Genomic DNA, 20,036 nt, shown 5'->3' with positions numbered 1-20,036 from the left:
GTGACTGATACTAACCACAGTAACTATGAGTCTGTTGTCAAGAGAAGTTCCTGCATTAGCCTGAGAGTATATAAAATTTACTTGTCAAACACAATTTCTCTATTAAATGAAATAGCGTGAAAACTGATTTTTCATACGAACTAACTATGTTGAGTTTCCTGTTAAAAACCCAAATTGAGCTTGATTTTAAACGGTTAAAAGTTCAACTATTTGTCAATGCTGCTTTTTCAATATGGTTTTTGCAACGAATTACCTACATTGTAGTATTTATTAAACAAACTATTGTGATTGAATACACAATCTTCAATTATACAAAAAATAACTACGGCCATATACAACATAAATTATGAATTGAACCACAAGACCATCACAGTATGCAAAAACAATATATGTTTATGAAAGAAAAACTATTAGCTAATTTTCATTTGCTGATATTATATATGGATAACCAAGTCTAAACAATAACAAGCTTCCCAAAACCAGAAAAAATATGAAACATTTTTGGTATTTCCCTCACCCAATATTGCGTTTGTGTGGGAGGTTTAGAAACTGTGGCAGGCTAGCACCAACCCACTGCTCTTGGTGACCATGGATTAGTATACCCTTGCTGTCAGGCTAATCATGGGAGATTTTTGTGGTTTTCAACTCAACGTAACGCAAAGACAGCTCCAACAAAACAGTGCCCCGAAGAATTCCATTTTCATCTTGATAGGGTTCTACATTACAAGGCTACGGAGCTGAATGTTGAGAATTGTAAACCATAAATTGGGTTTGGTTGTTCAACTCCAGTTATAAAATGAAATCTTACCATTCGTAAGATTTTATACAGTCAATTAAATGGAGAAACAAGAATTGAGCTAAATATATTTATAACGATAGATAAAATCAATGAGTTTCAATCATTTGAGAATTAAAGCTTATTTACGATTTTCACTTATTTAAACTTCGAATTACCTCTCTATGAAGTTATTTTGTTTTCTACTCCATATCATTCTAAATACTGGACATTCTAAATAAGGAAAACAATAGCTTGAATAAAACTCAAAAGCAAATTGGATGAGAAAAGGTTAAATACGAAAATTTGTTTTGATTAAACAGATATTCAGGGGGGAAAACACGAAAATTAAAAAAAAAAAGTTCACCTAAAAAGCAATCATTTGATAAACGTTTTTAATCATAATCACAAGACATAACACACACTTTCTTTCACATTAGGAACAAAAACATTTAGGGATGGCGATTGAAAACAACGATCGACCTGATCGTGGTTGGTGAAGTCGAAGTGAATTTCAATATGGTGGTCAGAGATTCTGCTAAACTTAAACTCAGTATCCGATTCCATGTACATCGATAAAAATGAACTTGACATTCCTTCAGCGAGAGGTGCCATTTCATTTACAAATGATTTTGAAAAGCTACTAGAAATTACACTGCGGTGAGAATAATTACTGTTGATGGCACCAGAGGGTGCCTCTTCCTGCTGAATTAATTCATGTACTTCAATGTTGCATCTAACTTCAAGAATATCAGGGCTCTTCGAAAAGTAGGGAAATGCTAGTTTTCTACAACGACTGACAGTGTGGCAAGTTTTCTTGAAACTAGTACCCCCAGGCAAAAGCCAAGATTCACTTTTAACCTGCATAAATAAAATTTTATTTATTTAAATTAAATGAAAACCCTGTGAAAATGTATCAGCCTCCACCTTAGGTTAGTAAATAAAAGTTATAGAAACAAGCTTAAAGTAAAATACTTTTAAGTTTCTGAATAATAATAGCCAGGGGTAGAAATTAAGATGATTCAGTCTCTGGTCCAAAGGATCAGTAACTGGAAGTTTTTACTAGTCTGTTAACATTTTTACTAATTTGTTCCTATGCCTCAGACTCTTTTAGAACAAAAAGACTTGAAAAATAAAAAAATTAATAAATATATTTAAGTTTTGTAAACTAGTTAAAAATACAGATGAAGTTCCATATATATTTTGTTGTCTTTTACTTAGATTAATTATTGCATATTTACCAGCAGGTCATTAACTTTTTTTTAAAACTTTTAATATTAATCTTTAACTTTTAATGTGTAAGTGAAATTTAATGAAAAATTACAGAAAACTGCACAATTGAAACATTTTTGTGTCAGAAACAACAAACCAAAAAATAAAATCAGTGTACCAAATCCTTATACTTATTGTTATAGATCTATTGCTAATCTGGGGGACCACCGATAATTATTCCATAGTAGTTTGAGTCGAATTTATTGGTCCTATCACTACAGAGCACCATTAATTTTGAGCCCTGACATTGCAATTAAAATTTTGCAGGTAGTATCTGAATAGTCCACAAATAATAGTTGTTAATACTTATAAACAATTCTTATGTTAATTCGTTTACGTTCATGAGCTTTTTTTATCTGTGCAAATTAATTTATTTTAAGACTTTCAAAAGTTTGGGAATTTCAAATGGTTTTTGTAACGCAGTTGCATAAAAATTCTGCAAATAGTTAATTTAATGGTTTACTAGTTAAATGTTGATTTTTTTAGTTAAGAGAAAATAAAGACAATTTTGAGAGATAGCAGAAATAAACAAAGACTAACTGTGTGCTGTCAGTATTAATGTACCTAGAGAAATAGGAATAACAATCATTGCCCCATTCAATAAAAAAATTTTAGTCAATAACTCACTGAACCAAAACTGTTTCAGCAATAATGCACTTTCTACTATTAAAGAGAATCAACCAACATGCAATTTGACTAGTTCAAAGTTTTAAAGATTAATGCTATGACTTCTTCCTCTAGAATTTGTAAAACATATTCTACATTCAGCCATTGGATTCCATGACCCGGAACAAATAAAACACGTTCCTAATTGTCAAACTGTTACTTTATATGAAGAGTTGAAACACAAGGAGAAATTTCCTCTTCTTTTTTTATAACAATGGATAATTTTAAATTTAAAACACTTTATTTATGATTGACTTTTATTTGTAGTAAAAAGTACTATGTAGCTCAATATCGAGTGTAATTATTTCATTGAAATTAATATCCACTAGAAATATATAAAGGAAATTGGAGAATCTGATCTCAATTTTATGTAGAGTGCAGCGGGAATGGTCTCTAAATTTTCGAAAATTATAAATGAAATATTATTAATTATAAAGTCATTCAATATGATTCGTTGTAATTTGCTTTCTCTTTTTTTAAACAGAATTATTATATTAACTACAAACTAGATTGTTTAAGAAGTCTGTCGTTCATTCACGAGGTAATATGGATATAACATTATTGAATGAAGCAATGATAGATATTTTACAACAGGTGGTACCTAACTCAGTCTATTTCAATTCATGCCAAATTTCAAAATTGCCTTTACACTAACGTATAAAAAACAAGCATGGAATAGACAATCAAATCGAAAGTTGTTCTCTCATAATCACAATTTAATAGCCATTACCTTTCATTTTTATAAATAAATTGTATGTTTCCCATTTTAGTTCGCACTCAATTTTTTGGCTTCACCGGATTAAAAAAACTAACACATATTTTGTGGCATATTAAGTAGTATATTTAAAGAGTATGAACCATTAAGATTGAGATTAAATATATATAAAATAATCAAAAGCTATTGAGGTTTTTCCCCTGCTTTGACTCACAGTTCATTGCGTAAAAAAGGTTGAGAAAAAACTAAACTAAAAGTAAGCTACATGCATTATAAATATGTAATTATTCATATTATACATAAAAGTTGCTCTAATTTAAAATAAATATGCCTGATACACTTATAAATAGATTATCAATGTCATTCATCAGGATTATATTAGGTAAGAAGGTGCTTGGCAGATTGTATAAAACTAAATAAACAGTTTGGAGAGAGCATTTAAAATGTATGCAAACTGGTTAATCAATAAAACACAATCCGCAGTACACTACTGTAGCAATCTACTTTAATTTTAAGCCATCTGTACAAGTGTCCTTGGTCTACTCAGACATATCACATATAATTCAGAATTAAAATAAAATTATCACTCTTGAAATATATTTTAAGTTTTAAAAATTAAGAAATTTATTTAGCAGCGCCTAATTCCCTTCGGACAATAAATAAAACTGAACATATTTCCTAGAATACATCTTCTACAAAAAAAAAAGATAAGTAATAAATACATTAAGTATAAAAAGTAAGAAGAGATAGGTTGCAGTTATTTATACATCAATTTAATATTTACACTTTAGAAAAGTTTGAAACTCGAGTTAACAACAGAATGAACTAAGAAATTATTACAATTCTAGAATATGAAAATTCTATGTACTACCAGTTAATCTATATATAGAATCATCTCTATAAAAAGCATCAATCTATATATAGAAACAATTGACAGTTTAGAATTGATAACAAATTACTATAGTGGAGTCTCTCTATAACAAAATTATTTGTTTACAATTGAAAAAATCACTACAGAGAAAATTTTGTTATATAGAAGTGATTGACAACACATGTGTAAAATTATGACTTCTAATCAAAAATGTAGCAACACATATTATAAATTTATTTACATCATTTTTATTGTAAATTATTTTACTGTATATTAAAATTTTATGGTCAAAAGAGAAGATAATTCATCAATTTAGAGAATAATATGCACTTTTATCTACTTTACTTAAATAATAATAGGATTATTTCCAGAATCAGGCAAATTTGAGAATGAAATGGCTTGCACAAAATTGCGACTTACAATGGCAATCATCTTCCAAGAGATCTTAAATGTTTGTTATAGAGTGACAGTCACTATATTATATAGAGGATATTTTGAATGTTGTAAAACGATCAAAATAACACTGTAAGGAGAAATCTGTAGTAGAGAGAATATTTGTATTTAAAAATAACTAACAGTTCAACATAGGAATTCTTTTTAATTAATATGATATGAATTAATAAATAAATTACAATCACACAATGTATGGAATTTTAATGTTGAATTCAAATACTGGGTTGGCAATTTTATGTCAATAGCTAGCTCTTGATGTGACAGTAAAAAATGAAAAAAAAAAGCTAAGTATAAAGAAAGAAGAGATTGCATGGGGGGGGGGATAAACGGTTCACTTCTGAAGCAGACTACCTAATCCCAGAAACAGCTGGTTGACAGACACCACAGTGGTACCAGTATTAAACCGATAAGCCTGATAATGAAATTCCCTTATCAGGCTAACTGTGAGAAATTTTTATGAAAGATATTTTGAAAGTTACTTTATTTTCATTTTCTCTGTACAATAAAATAGCATCCTGATTTTCATCAAAAGTTTGGGAGAGGACTAAGTCAGTATTTTAAGGCAATTGTACAAACGTTAATACCTAAAATTAATAAAAAGTTCACGAAAGATTTATTTAAGTTCGCCATACAAAACAATAGGTTTGTTCAAATGTAAAAAATAGTATGGATAAATTTTGTTAGGTTAACAATCTATGTTAAAAACTAAATGTGAAAAATACTGCCCAGTTTCAACATTATCAACTACAAATAAGATATCATCCTGAGAATAAACAACCACTACCATAGATGCATTTTGGGTAAAATTTTATTTTTAGATTGCAAATGGTATTCAAATTTATACTTTCTAAATTTAATTTAAAATGATTTTGATCACCACTACATTTAAATGGATTAATATTTATAAAAATGCTTAATAACTAAAGAATCTTACTTTTGAAATTTGAGCCAAATAATACTGATATTTTTATTTTACAATCACTGGGGAAAATCATCCTTTGAGAGACTAAAAGTTGGCAGATATGCAATACACGTAATTAAAATTCTGATATCGCCCAGTTCAATCAAAAACATGTGGTGTTCTATCTCAGCATGGTGTATAAATAATGAATTATTAGAACGAAAGAGGAAACAATAACGGGACACCCACAATTAACGGAACAAAATGTAAGTTAACAGTCACATCAAAAACCTGCTAACCCTTGAAAGCAACTAAAAAAACTCTAATAGTATGTTCAGTAGATTTCTTATTCATATGGGATGAAATGAATGAAGTGTTTCAATTATTTAATGAGGAATGAATGAGAAATTGTTCATAGCTATTTACAATTATCACATTTGTTTTTTGAAAAAGGAGATATATACAATATTTAAAAGTTTAGGAAGAATTTTAATGCTCAAACAGTAGGCAATCTTCCTGGGGAAGCTTGTGGGGTGCGAGTCGTTCGCCTAGGGGGACGAAGTTTTCTTCGGCGGTGACAGCGCAGGCGAGACCATTTGTACCATAATGAAAGTAGGACTAAAAGACAGGCTATAACAATAACTGAATGAATGGTTTTCCACTGGAATTCAGTGGTATGATTGCTCACTATTTGAGGATTATCCCATGGAAGTTTAGACATCTGCTGCTCGGGTCCCGGCCGAAAGGGAAACGGAGCATCTAGATTCACCGATAATAACTTCTGTGCTTTGTATAATGTGCTAAAAAAGAAAACATAATTTGTAATATTTACCAAAATAAAAATAGAAGCAGACTTTAAACAACAGTGTAGTTAAAAGAATTGCTACACTATAAAACATAGTAACATTTTATTTCAAGGAAACTGCAAATAATAATTTTTAAATATATTTTAAACAGATCTGCTGTCATGTCCAGAAATAAGTATAAGATTTTCTGTTAGCAACTGTTCAACCTTTTAACTAAGGCTCTGCTGCATATTTAATGACTATTTACATAGTAAAGCTCTTCCTCTGCTTTCTTAAAGATTTGAGACCTTCCAGAATAATACTTAATTCTAGGAAGTATTTTAAGATGTTTTTTTTGTTGCTATTCTAATTATTTCATCATTAATGTCTGAAACAGGCTCTGACATTGAGAGGTCACGAGTCCCCTAACAATACCTTATGAAGATTTACAAATGACAGAGAAATATAAACTTTCAATTATAAATGTAAAGTCATCTGTACACTAACTTTTTGACTGTAGATTACGACCAGTTAGAACAAGAATCTAAGGGCTGCATCATTTTGCCTTAATTCAAAATGGTTTCAAGGGCTTCCATCCTATTTAATGGGCAGTAAGATAAAAAGATTTGGTGAATTAAAGTATTAAATGTCAGTTGCTATTTTAAAATGAATAGTTCAGTGGGAATGTTCTAATAAGCGTCAAAATAATATTGCATCTATAAATAAATCGTCTGTAAAAATAATACAATATTTAACATATCGAGTGCTACAATAGTTTTACTTTAAAATAGTTTTACTTCAATAAAAATTTTAAAATCTATGTAGAATTTCATAGAAAATACAGTTTCAATAAATATTTCAATTAATTACAAGAAATAGTTCAATTTAAAGAAAATCATTAATTTGGTTACATAATAAATTGTATCTTATATACTTTAAGCAATGACATCCCTGTCTGTTATAAATACATCCAATAATCAATAACATGCTTCGTAGTGTAGTGAACCGAAGGAAAAATCAGATAGGACATTTTTGAAAAAGTATACATATATCAGATTACATTAGGGCAAATGACAAGCATAATGTATAATTTGCTCCAATTAAGTCAAATGCAATTTTTTTGGGGGGAAAGAATACAATATTCTGTTTATTTTAAATATCAGAATTACTTTATTTAGAACAGAAGGTATTATTAATTAAAATATGTTTGTATAGGTATTTGGATTCCTCAAATTAATTAAAATTAATTAAGTTAATTAAATGAAAAAAATCTTCAATTGTATCCTTAGAAAAGAGAATGCTCTAAACACACACAAAAACTCCTGATAAAAAATATTTTGTCTTCATAGCAAGATAACTATGAATGAGGATAAATTATATTAATAACACTGGGCATGTAATATAAGTACAATGTTCAAAATGAAACTCTCCTAAGACTATTGATCTAATTGGATTCTCACATGCAATCTTAATAGTTCAAGAGACTAACCTTAAATATGCTAAATAATTTGTGCAGATGATATTTTAAGTTACAATATCAGACACAAAAACATACTTTCTTTGAATAAAGATACCTTTTTGTTCAACGGATTTGAATTTTCGATCCTAAAAGTATGGAAGGTAACTGCAATCTGTAAAATATGATTTCAATATTTCATTTAGGGATTTCGGGCCCCTCAATGTTGATTTAAAATTTTGCCTATTTCCCAATAACTCTGGAACTACTTAAGTGAATTAAACACATTTTTCATACAGCTGAAACCTACTTATCAAAATATAGTTTCATGCAAACCATAATTAGTAAAAAATATTGAATACTGCTTTATTTGATAACGATTAAAATATTATGAAGCCTAAAACAATTTAAACTACATAATTTAAGTAAAACCAGGTGTTAAAATTTCCTATTTTTATTTCTTCAAAATTATTTATTTAATACTATTGAAATTTGCATTTCAAGAAATTGAAGGACACAGTTTGTAATTATGTAATTATCAAATAATAAAAAATTGTAAATGAATATAAAAATTTATTCTTTACCATGAATTATCTTTACATAAAATAGTGTTACAATAGTACTTAAATTTATAGATGTTCTTAAATAGTCCCATATATATGATAACATATATAAAAAGTAAAATTTAAGGAGCTAAATTTTTGACAGTTTTCCCATTTAAACTATGCAGACCACATTTTTTAGATTGTGGTTACTCCTCATACTTTAAGGATCAGAAATCTAAATCCGGAGGGAAAGAGATGTAGATTATTTATTCAAAGAAAATTTGTTTTTGTGTCAGATTACTTAACTTAAATCATCTGTGCAAGAAAAGCAACATATAAAATACTTAAAAAAGTCTTTTTGATCCACATGAAATTTTTCATGTGTTCCACAAACTATTTGGAGCATTTTAAATTTAATAGATAGGAAATACTTCTCACCTAGGTCCAGATTTGTTTAAAGGTTCTGGGCGAACCCAGCTAAGCCTAGGACAGGCCGGTAATGGACGCGTGTGAGGGGTACCAAGATGATGCTCCAATACTTTTGAATATCGATAGAGGTGATTTCCTGTTGGTTAAATAATATATGCTATGACAACAAAAAAAAGGAATTTGCATAACTTATAGAATAATAGATTACAGTGATTTATCATGAATACTGCTTTGGTTAATTAAGACTAATGTATGTTTAAATACAATAGAAATATTATATTGTTATTATATATTTTTTAAATCAGAAAGACCAGAAATTAATATACAAGTATTGATGCTCTGATAACGCACTAATACATTTGCATAGCAAAAAAATATTTGCAAATTTGAAATGAAAAGAGTGTTACTAAGTGTCATTTTTTAAGTCTTGCAAATAATATTAATAGATATTTTTAAATGTACACTTATAAAATTTCAGTTTACTTAAAGAAGATAACTTGAAAATATTTTAGACTTGAAAATTCTCAACAATATAACAATTTATTGTTAATATTTTTTTTCTATTTTCAACTATGCTAAAATTTACATTGTGCTTTCTAAATTTAAAACTGCTATTCAAATTTTATGCAATTATTATGTTGTTGTATGTTAGGAAGATAAAAATTATTAAAAATAATGCTGTTTCATTTATACAACATTTTAGTCACCAGCAAAAAAGAATAAAAATATTTTTTATTAAATGCCCACACTGTTTGTTTCGATAAAAAAAAAAAGAATTTTAAAATAAATGAATCCTCATTAAGAATAAATTTTGCAAATATGTAAGAAATGACTTACTTCTAATCTATGTACAAATTTAATGTAAACCATAAGACTCAGTTAAGGAAAAAGCAACACAGATGTAATATATTACCTTCCATTCTTTGAGGTAAATCTTTGGCATCTAAAACAACACTTGACTTCAATTCCTCAAACAGAGGTGGAACATATTTCGTGGTAGCATATTGCAGAAGAGCATCTAGCAGCCAAAAACAGTCTAAAAACAAATTTTCTCAAGTTAAGTTTTTAAACATAGTATTTTTCAGGGATGATATTGCAAAATATGAAAGAGGGTGAAATAAATAAAAAATTTCAGGAACACATTTGATAAAGAGTCAAGATTATTGTTGCAAAATCTTTTGCTATAAGGAAAATAAAAATTAAAAAAAGTTCCAGTTTAAGTATTTTACACTTGCAGCAAAACTCTAATGTTAAACTATACAAACCATTTTGCAGTAAAGAATTATCTGGGCTTTAAAATGGACAAATAATTTGAATACTTATAAAAATTACCAATTTGGTCAGATTTTTCCGTATAAATCAAAACCATCAAATGACTCAAGTTAACCAAACATTTCCTTCTCACAAAAACTGAGGCTTTTCTTCAGATTGAAGTTTTGTGCTATTTTTAAAATTAGCATACTACTGCCTAAAGACAGGTTAAACTTTACCATGAATGAATGTTGTAAACTCACAGCAGTTATAAAAATAACATATTATCAACAAAAAAGCTCCTGGTTATTTCATATGACTATATAGTGTTTAAAAAAAAAACAGCCTTAACATTGACATATTTGTTTAAATACTATTTCATATAGTGAAAAGTATCAAATTACCTCAATATATTATCATTAATCAAATTACCATAATATGTAATAATACATATAATAATTTATATATACCATGCGTTTTCTTAACTTTTAATAAGAGGAGTGATTTATTGCTAATAGATTAACAGATCAGAAAAAAAATGGCATTTGAAAAATATTCAAATTATTCAGGAGTAAAGAAATATTTTAAATGATTAAATGAAAACTTTGTTACTAATATCTATTTAAAACTGTTATATAAATATGAAAAACTTCCAGAGAGAACTTCATTGATACAATATGTAACTTTACAAATAATAATTAGAGAATAATCTCTTAATGTAACACATTGAAAAATCCAAATTGCCAGATTGCAACTGACATGAATCTATGGATTTGATATTGAATCTGACAAATTTTCACAGAGTTTTCAAAGTACACAGTAGGGTCATTTCTTAGCATGTTAAATAATGTCTAAAATTCATGTTTAAAGTCATATCAATAGATGTGCCAATTATTTTCTTTCTCATATTTGTTATTCCCTCTTGTGCTGTCCATATGAAATAAACGTTTTTGGAGTCATCTTTATTTTGGGTATCCAAGTTTCTTTAGAGAAAAATTTATTACTCAGAAACAAAGAAGAAAAATGACTTTAAAAAAAGAATCAGATGCAAAATCATACTTATAACAAAGTGGATCTCAATCACATTGGAAAATAATGGATCTGAGGAAAATTTTCATGCATCATTTTACATTGAATTAAAAGTTAGGATTAGTAAAGTTTTCTGAATAAGCAGTAAAACTTCTTAAAAATATTATAGTAGAAGTAAGACAATAGAAAAAATACCATAAAGAAAAATTACGTTATTAGTTACGTAAATAATTTACACAACTGTTATTTTCATATTGAAAAGTTATTTTTTTATTTTTAATACCTTTAATGTTTAATACACAAAAAATGAGGTTGATGACTGCTGCCATGATATAAATAATTTTTTACACAAAGAATTATCAAAAAGTGGACACCAACACTAAAAAAAATTTCTCACCTGATTTTGATAATTATTGGCATAAATTTTATAATTAATTTTTCAGTCATGCCTTATTTTTATCCATAAAATAGGATAAAAAACACTCATATGCTTAGTGTGAGGAAGGACACACTTTTTGTTTTTAGAAAATTATTCATTAATTTTAATTTTTATACATACATTAATATATAAATATAGATACGTATAAAAATTAAATATGTATAACAATTAAAATAATAAACATATATATAGAATAAATATGTACATAACATTTAAAATGAGCATTTTTTTTAAAAACAAAAAGTGTGCCCGCTTCATACTACGCCTATGCTTATAATTGCTATTAGAGTCTAAAATAAACCGTATTTTTAAAAAATATTATTACTAGACCAATTTGTTTTTTGGGGGAGTGTATTTGACATAAACTCAAATTAAACCATTTTTCCTGACTTTTTAGACAAGTTTGCCTAATTACCTGATTTTTCCAGATTGATAAAATTCTCAGACTTCCCCCTGTTTTGATACCACCCTGCATCAATTTACTTGATAAAATGCTTTAGGCCATTAGTACTCAATAAGGAACAAAAAAAATAAGAGTTGCATGATAGTTAAAAAGAAAGTAGGTTGCAAAAAGAAACATGTATCTAAATGATTGAATTATTTTCTTAAAAACTTATGATTCTGAACTCGACACACAAATTACTATGATAAATTGAAACTAATACAGCAGTTTATTACATTAATTAGAGTAATAAGTTTTCTTTGTGTTCATGGTATTTTTCATACGTGAAAAGAAAGTTTACCTTTTTGCATATGAGCAGTATCTAAACAATTAGAATCTCCATAAACAACAATACGACCAGAATTTGCATGGTGAGAAGTCTGATGCAATCCAAGCACAGGGACTTTTTCTATTCGATCTGCCTGGCCTTTTAAAACTTCCATACCTGAATTCAAACATGCATTGTTAATGGCACTATTTTAGACATAAACAAACGGAAGATGTAAGTTATGTGATCAATGACTTGCCTTGATTATTAAGAGTTTGTGTGATAACCATTCCATTAGAGGGAAAACGAGCTAAACTAGTTCCAGAAGCATAATACACTAAAATAGAAAAGTTTTATTTGATTTAGGTTAGAATAGATATTTTTGAAAAATGAAATATTCAATATATCAGTATAAAAAAAATAATAATGAAGGTGATGCTTAGAAAATATTATACATTAAAATTTCTCTACGGAATGCTTTTTGCATACCCCAGCCTTATTTTTAATTCGAGACATTTTTTTTTAAAGTTTAAAAACTTGTTTTCATATTAAGGTTTTTTTCTTTGATTGTTATAAATTACCTTCCTATTCTGGACTTTGCAGTTCTTATATGCACTGTCTCATCTATTAGCAATAAGATTTACCACAATGAATGAACATTTATTTTTATGACAAAAATGGCAAATTGGATTATATTTACTATTCAACCCTTACTCATTAGGATGTGTAAAAATCATAATGTTTTGGATATTTAGAGTAAATTAAATGCTGTAAATAATTGTACTTCTTTTGAGGAAAGTTATAAATTTGTCTTGGGTTATAAATCAGTAAGAAAAAACTTTTTTAATTCAATTCTCTGAAATAGCCAGTACTATAGCTACCGACATTTAAAAAAAAAACAAGGAAACATAAAATAAAACAAAAACTTAACAAGATATTTTCTAAACTAAAAAGGGCTTTTTTTAGAACACATTATTAGCGTTAACTCATTATTGCCCGATCAGACAAATTACACTTTTTCGTAAATATTTTGGCTTCAAAATATTTTGTTTAATTTAGAAAATTCTAAGAATTTAAGAAAATATGCTAAAAGCCAAAATTCTATAAAAATTTAAAATTATCGAAGATTTTAAGAAAACTAGTATTACAGTAAACGCCGCTTAATGTGATCACGGCTAATGTTATCAAAATCGCTTAGTCCCGTCCGCTTATATCAAAATACATTGAAAAATCATCGTTTATTGTAATCAAATGTTCGTTTATTGCTATCAGTTTATATGTAAATTTTATTTTCCTGAAATCAATAAAAACAAGAAGGAAAACTTTTTTTTTTGTTTGAAACTTACCAAAAGTCCAAACGGGGCTTGTATATTGTCTTTTAAACACATGCTATTAGGGGTGACCTTCAAAAGAGAACATTGTTTCGGGTATGCCACTTGATCTAGGCAGGTTGCTTACCGAGTCGCTATTGGTCAAACAATAAAATTGGGGGGGGATAGTGGAACTGCCACATCTAAGTGTTTAAAAGACGCATGCAGAAGATCAGCATAAATTTTCACTTTATCATAGTTCATACAGTTTGTAACCTGATTTGTTTTTTATAATGAAAAGGAAACGGAGAGATCTTACTGTGAAAGAAAAGGGTGACATTTTAAATCGTTATGATAAATTGCCGAAAATTAGCCAAAGGAATGCTGCTGTTCAATTGAAAGTTTCGCAACCGCTTTTGTGCAAAATTTTGAAAAATCGTGAAGATATCGAAAAAAAGTGCACTTTGAACGGAAATCTGAATTGTAAAAGAAATCCAGAAGGAAAAGACAAAGAGGGGACGTTTGTGTTAATGGTCCAATTTTGCATCAAAAAGCTGAAGATTTCGCTGCAAAATTGGGTAGCCACAGAAGGATAGCTCCACTGCTGGAAAAAGAGGAAGAACATACTCTTCCGAAGGACACACGGTGAACAAAAAGATGCCGATAATGTAGCCGCAGATCAGTGGATTAAAGAAGAATGGCCTAAACTTATTGCCACATATTCACTTGAAGATGTATATAACGTTGATGAAACTGGCCAACATTTTCGTGCATTGCCTGAACGCACCTACATGTTTCAGAAGGAAAGTACGCAAGGGTGTAAAACCTCCAAGGAACGCCTAACGGTGCTATGTTGCGCTAGTATGACCGGCACTAAAGAAAAACCTTTAGTGATTGGAAAAAGTAAAAAGCCCCGCTGTTTCAAAGGTGTGAAAAATTTGCCCGTCGATTATTTTGCCAACAAAACGGCTTGAATGACTACCACCATCTTTAACGAATGGCTGTTGAAATGGGACAAGCAACTAAAACGGAACATACTGCTGCTCATAGACAACTGCACCGTGCATGATGTAACTGTTTCATTAAAGAAGATAAATATCGTGTTCTTACCACCAAACACCACTTCCTTAATTCAACCGTGTGACTAGGGAATTATTCGCACCTTGAAGGCATATTACAGAAAGGAAATGCGTTCAAGGATCTTAGAAAATATGGAAGACCAAGACGCTGAAGATCTTAATGCGAACGCTCTAGCCAAAAAAAACAAATATTTTGGATGCTATACATTTGTTAACAATGTCATGGAATAATGTCTTGGAAAACACAATTCGTAATTGTTTTAGTCATGGAGAAATTTTTCAACCAGAGGACAACAATGCTGCTGTGATGAAAGAAAGGGAAGACGTTTTCAATCCCCCGCCCGATATGAATGCTGAGGATTTTGAAGCATGGATGGAGATCGACGAAAAGGTTGAGACTTCTACTTCGTTAACTGATGAGGACATTTGCGAAGCCGTATGTGTCAAAGATCAATTGTCACAAGATTTTGGTGCCGATGATAAACCCGAAAGTGCTATCGAGGACAAAATTCCGACACCTGCTCAGATGAGGGGGGCACTTCTAATATTACGTCTCGGTGTACAAAACAAAGCCGAACTCTTTCATAAACATTATGATTATGAGCGATTCGTAAATTACTTGCTTTGAAATAATGCTAAACAATCGACAATTGATGATTTCTTTTTCAGTTGATAATTAACCTTTTGTATTTGTTTTCTGCAGTTCATCATTAAATATGCAAGTATACTAACTAATTCTTTTTCTTTAGTGTACATTGATTTGTATTAAATGCTATAGAGTTTTACAGCAACAACTCCTAATTTAAAATAATTTATATTTTAATACGTATGTAAAAAAACCATTTCTTAGTTTAAATTTTTTTCGTTTACATTATTGTAATCAATCAGTTATTGTTATCAAATCACGTTCGTCCCAATGTGATCAGATTAAGCGGCGTCTACTGCATTAGAATTGTATTTATAAAAATATTTGTAGATTAAAATAAATTAAATAGTTAAACATACTAATAATAATGTCTTTTAAGATATTGTTAAAAAAATTTTAAAACACTAAAAAAATAAAAACAGCTATATTATATACAAATATCAAAACACTATCAAAGCAAAAATCTGTGTTAAATTTTAAGGAAAAAAATATTCCTAATAGTTTACTGTATTATTTCATGCAAGTAAATAAATAAACCAATTAAACAAACCAACACTTTTCTACAGGGCATTGTTGAACTCAGGTTTTTATAAAAAAAAAACATAAAAAATAGGAAATTTAAAATTCATATTTTTTCAACAGAAGGTCAAGTATTTCTTTAAGTATGTTTTTCTTTCAATCAACATTTTATAGATTTTTTTTTAATATAAGCACTATTTTTAAACAAAATCAATACCAGTCATTGAAAATGACTTAACTTTCGCCGGAATATTTCATAATTGCAGTGTACTGACAAATTCTAATTTGGAAATAGAATTTTCTTTTAAAAAATGGTATAAAATTCTGTTTTAGAATATATCTGCATGCGTGATACAACTGAAATGTAAGGAATTGAAATTTATATTAGAAAGAGAGAGAAAAAAATACCAGCTTACTTTCATGATGACCTAAAGTAAAATCTCCTTCATATACTTCATCACTAAAATAAAATTTAATATTATTATTATATGAATATAATAATATTGTAATCACATAATAATAATAAATCTGTAAATTAAAATGAAAATGCATTTACAGAATAAAAACCCTTAACAAAATATTAGGTATGCTATTATTAAACCAAAAGATTTTTTAATATTTTTTTATATTGAGAAGTGAAAATAAAAACTTAACTGTCCAAATATTATGGATAAAATTTTATAATCAAAGAGAGAATTTCAGCAAACTTGATATTTGCTGTTGATAGATAGAAAGAGTTTTTTAAAAAAAACTTTTTACAATGGAAGATCTGTAAGAGACAATTCCATACACCAAATTAACTTTAGGATCTCTAAAACAAACTGAACATTTTTTCCAGTTCTAATGCACTTGATAATTTTAATTTCTTTTCTGTAAACAACAAATAGTTAAAGTGCATATTTTTCTATTTTAAATTTTCTTTTTAGTCAAACAATTACTCTAAAGAGTTTATATTAATTTATCCCAGATAAAGATCATCTGTATAGTGTATAAGTAATTACGGTTAAGAAATTGCTTAATGAAATCAGAATTCTAATTAAAACCATAAAATATCATATGCAATATCAAGAAAAACCTCATATTCTTACGAATCAACAATTTAAGTTATAGTTATGACAGTTGAAGCTAAAATTATTGATTTCTAACATATGAAAATTACTTTTTGAAGCAATAATTATCAAATTAAACTGTTTGTTTATAATAAATCTTTTTAATATTTCTTGACAACCTTGTTTTGAAAAATGATGTTTTATAATCTAATAAACGGTTTGATTTACCTGAATGCCATTTCCCAGGGCGAGAGAAGATCATTTAAAGCTGGTATATTGGCTCCCCCAGTATCAGGCATCCACCACTGCCTATTTATTTAAAATAAATAAAAACAAAGATAGGCATTTATTAGATAGCTGTTCATTAACCTAAATATAATTTTGGATATAAATTTTTTACAAAAAAGGTACCTCGTATTTTCGTCATAAAATTTGACTTTCTTCATCACAGAAACGTTGTACCAATCAGCAAACACTACAAGTGAGAGACCACCATCTATATCTTTAATTAATTTTGAAACCTCCTCTGGAAAAAATTCTTCCTCACTGTCAACAAGTAACAAAGCACCTGCAATATAAGTGTAATCATAAGAACACTCCAAAAAGATTGAAAGAATAGATATGTTTCAGGGTGCTTTAACAAAAAATAAGCACCTTTTAAGCATTCAAAAAAATATTTTTAAGCACTATATACATTAACAAAATGCAAAATAATTTTCAAAGACTTTAGACGATCATGAGAAAATAACTAGTTTCTGACAAATAAATCTTTTCTTGATTATATTAGTCGTTATAAAATGATTGAGAGATTTCTCGGTTTGATATCAGAGGGTGGAAAATGAAGTCTGAAATTGAGAATATCTAGCAAAATGCAGCAGAGTTGCACATGAGAAGGCAATAATCTCACCGAACCCAGCTCAGTATACGCACATACCGACTCGCAAGTATTTCATCAAACATGTAAAATGATTGGCGCTTTCATACGCTATGGACCAATGATACGCCGAAATGAATTGTGAAAACGTGGAATAGAACAATGTGAAAAGCACGCCTTTGCATAACACGTGGCAAAAATCGACATGGTAACGAAAAAAATCTCATGTTTGAAAAGGGAAAATTAAGCACTTTTTAAAAACACCTAATAAAATAAGCACCTTTAAGGGCTTTTAAATAACGAAAATAAGCACCTTTAAGCACTTTTTAAAAACGCTACACATCATGTGTTTATTTGGTTCAGATGAGAGGTATGCAATAATCAAGAATCAGATACAGTGGAAAATGTTTCAGAAATGGTAATTTGTCTCAGTAAAAACATGAGTTTTCTCAGCGGAGATTTCCAGTTATGGATATAATTGATCCAATTACATGCAACCACCCTCCAGCATGGCAGCAGGTGCTGAAGATTATCTCAGCACCCGCAGGATTATTTTTCATCAGTTATCTTTTCTTATTTTTATAAAAATAAACAGGGAAATGATTAGAAAACAAATAAACAGGGCAAAATTGCTAAGGTTTTTTTTAAAAAACATCTCTAAACTAAACTTGTTTCGAATTAAAAAGCTAAATTGAGAGAACACCTTCTTAAGAAGAAAAAGTACTAAATTTTTTTCCATTACATCATTACAGGCTAAACTGTATAAAGATTTATTCCATTTTTTTTAATATCATTGCATAAAATTCAATTTCAATTTAAACAAAAAATATATAGTTTATACGGAAAAAAAATTCACAAATTTATTTTAAAATTTTTTTTAAAACATGTGTTACATAAAGTTTTTAAGGCACAATAAATGCATTATCAACTTTTAATTTATTTAATAGGAATGCAAATAAGTTTTTCTCTCAAGGCACTTTACTGGATAAATTTGCTTTTGATCATTGAAATCAGATAAGGTAGCTTTAAACAAAGGTGACCCATCTTTATCACATTAAAAGAAGCAAGTTAAAATTTTAATTCAATTTACATGTTCATTACTTTAGCATACTTTTACTTTTGTCTAAATCTAAATTAATGGCAAATACCAAACAGTACAGATATAGGTTCAGTATTTTTTCTCTTTTTTTACTAGTGATATATAATGTTTCAAAATGATGTTGAATAAAAATTGAAATTATGTTTTCGTTAGACATTTTAATATAAAGATGAAAAAAATTTGAATTGAATTAACAACTTACTTGAGATGTTATTGATTTCAATTATTATTATATTGGTAACAATCAATAGTCCTTACATGAAAACTACTGTTTATATCTCTCAAATTTATTTTTATATTAAAAAAACAGATCTATAAAATAAAATATTAACTCACCATATTGCTGGGCATCAAAGCAAGTGAAAGGAGATCCTAATAAAATGTTGAAATTAATTTTAAAAATATTAAAAAATGAAAAATACAAAACTATAATATAAATACAATCAGAAAAAAAATTTAATCTTATTACCTAAAACTTCAACATAATAACCATTGTGCCTTAAATGCTGATACATATCTTTAAAATTAGTATGAATATGATCACCATTCCTGTGAGAGAGAAAATAATATTTAGCAGAAAATTAAAAAAATTAATTAAAATAAACATAAGCCATATATCTATACTATACAGAAAAGTGCATATATTATATGTATTATATTATATAAACTATATTAAACATATTATCTTCTTCATATGATAATTTAATCAAAAATTAAAAAGCATATATTAGATGAAAACATTTAATGGATAAAGTCAGATATGTTTTCTAAGAGTAGCTTGAATTTCATCTCTTGGCATAACAGAATAGCAACACAAAAAATAGTAGCATATAACAAGGAACAATAGATAGATCAGAATTCATAATGACATTCAACTTACTAACATTCTTACCATTCATTCACTCATAATGTCATTCATTTAATCTACATTCAAATCAATCCAAACTTACAAAGCCTTTCAGTTTTTACAAATAAACATCCCAAATATGCTCATAAATAATTTAAAAAAATATTTGCTAAAGTTAAAAACACTCTATAGTCAGGGATGAGAGTAGTCAGAAAGTAAAAAAGAGGAAATCCAAGAATGAAAGAATATATATATATATATATATACACATATTTTACGAAAAAGTGCGATTTTTAAACTTGTAAGCCATGTGATT

At 28.2% G+C, this 20,036-nt stretch overlaps 1 protein-coding gene across 2 annotated transcripts in view; it reads right to left on the bottom strand.

The window, feature by feature from the left end:
• Positions 1–1,053: 1,053 nt before the first annotated feature.
• S1 (membrane-bound transcription factor site-1 protease) overlaps positions 1,054–20,036 on the bottom strand; it is a gene marked incomplete in the record, with an annotated part of 54,263 nt that continues 35,280 nt past the window's right edge. The window contains 11 exon segments of one of the 2 annotated variants that reach the window (XM_043052064.2): positions 1,054–1,636; positions 6,342–6,453; positions 8,878–9,004; positions 9,782–9,904; positions 12,331–12,474; positions 12,557–12,634; positions 16,268–16,311; positions 17,129–17,209; positions 17,312–17,468; positions 19,210–19,245; positions 19,343–19,422. In XM_043052064.2, coding sequence (XP_042907998.1) covers positions 1,181–1,636; positions 6,342–6,453; positions 8,878–9,004; positions 9,782–9,904; positions 12,331–12,474; positions 12,557–12,634; positions 16,268–16,311; positions 17,129–17,209; positions 17,312–17,468; positions 19,210–19,245; positions 19,343–19,422 — 1,438 coding nt within the window. 2 annotated transcript variants of the gene reach the window in all.

This window comes from Parasteatoda tepidariorum, chromosome 1 (genome assembly GCF_043381705.1).
Source record: "Parasteatoda tepidariorum isolate YZ-2023 chromosome 1, CAS_Ptep_4.0, whole genome shotgun sequence".
NCBI classification, from domain to species: Eukaryota; Metazoa; Arthropoda; class Arachnida; order Araneae; family Theridiidae; genus Parasteatoda; species Parasteatoda tepidariorum.
Note: the sequence above shows the minus strand (reverse complement) of the source record. Positions and strands in the feature narration are given on the sequence as shown.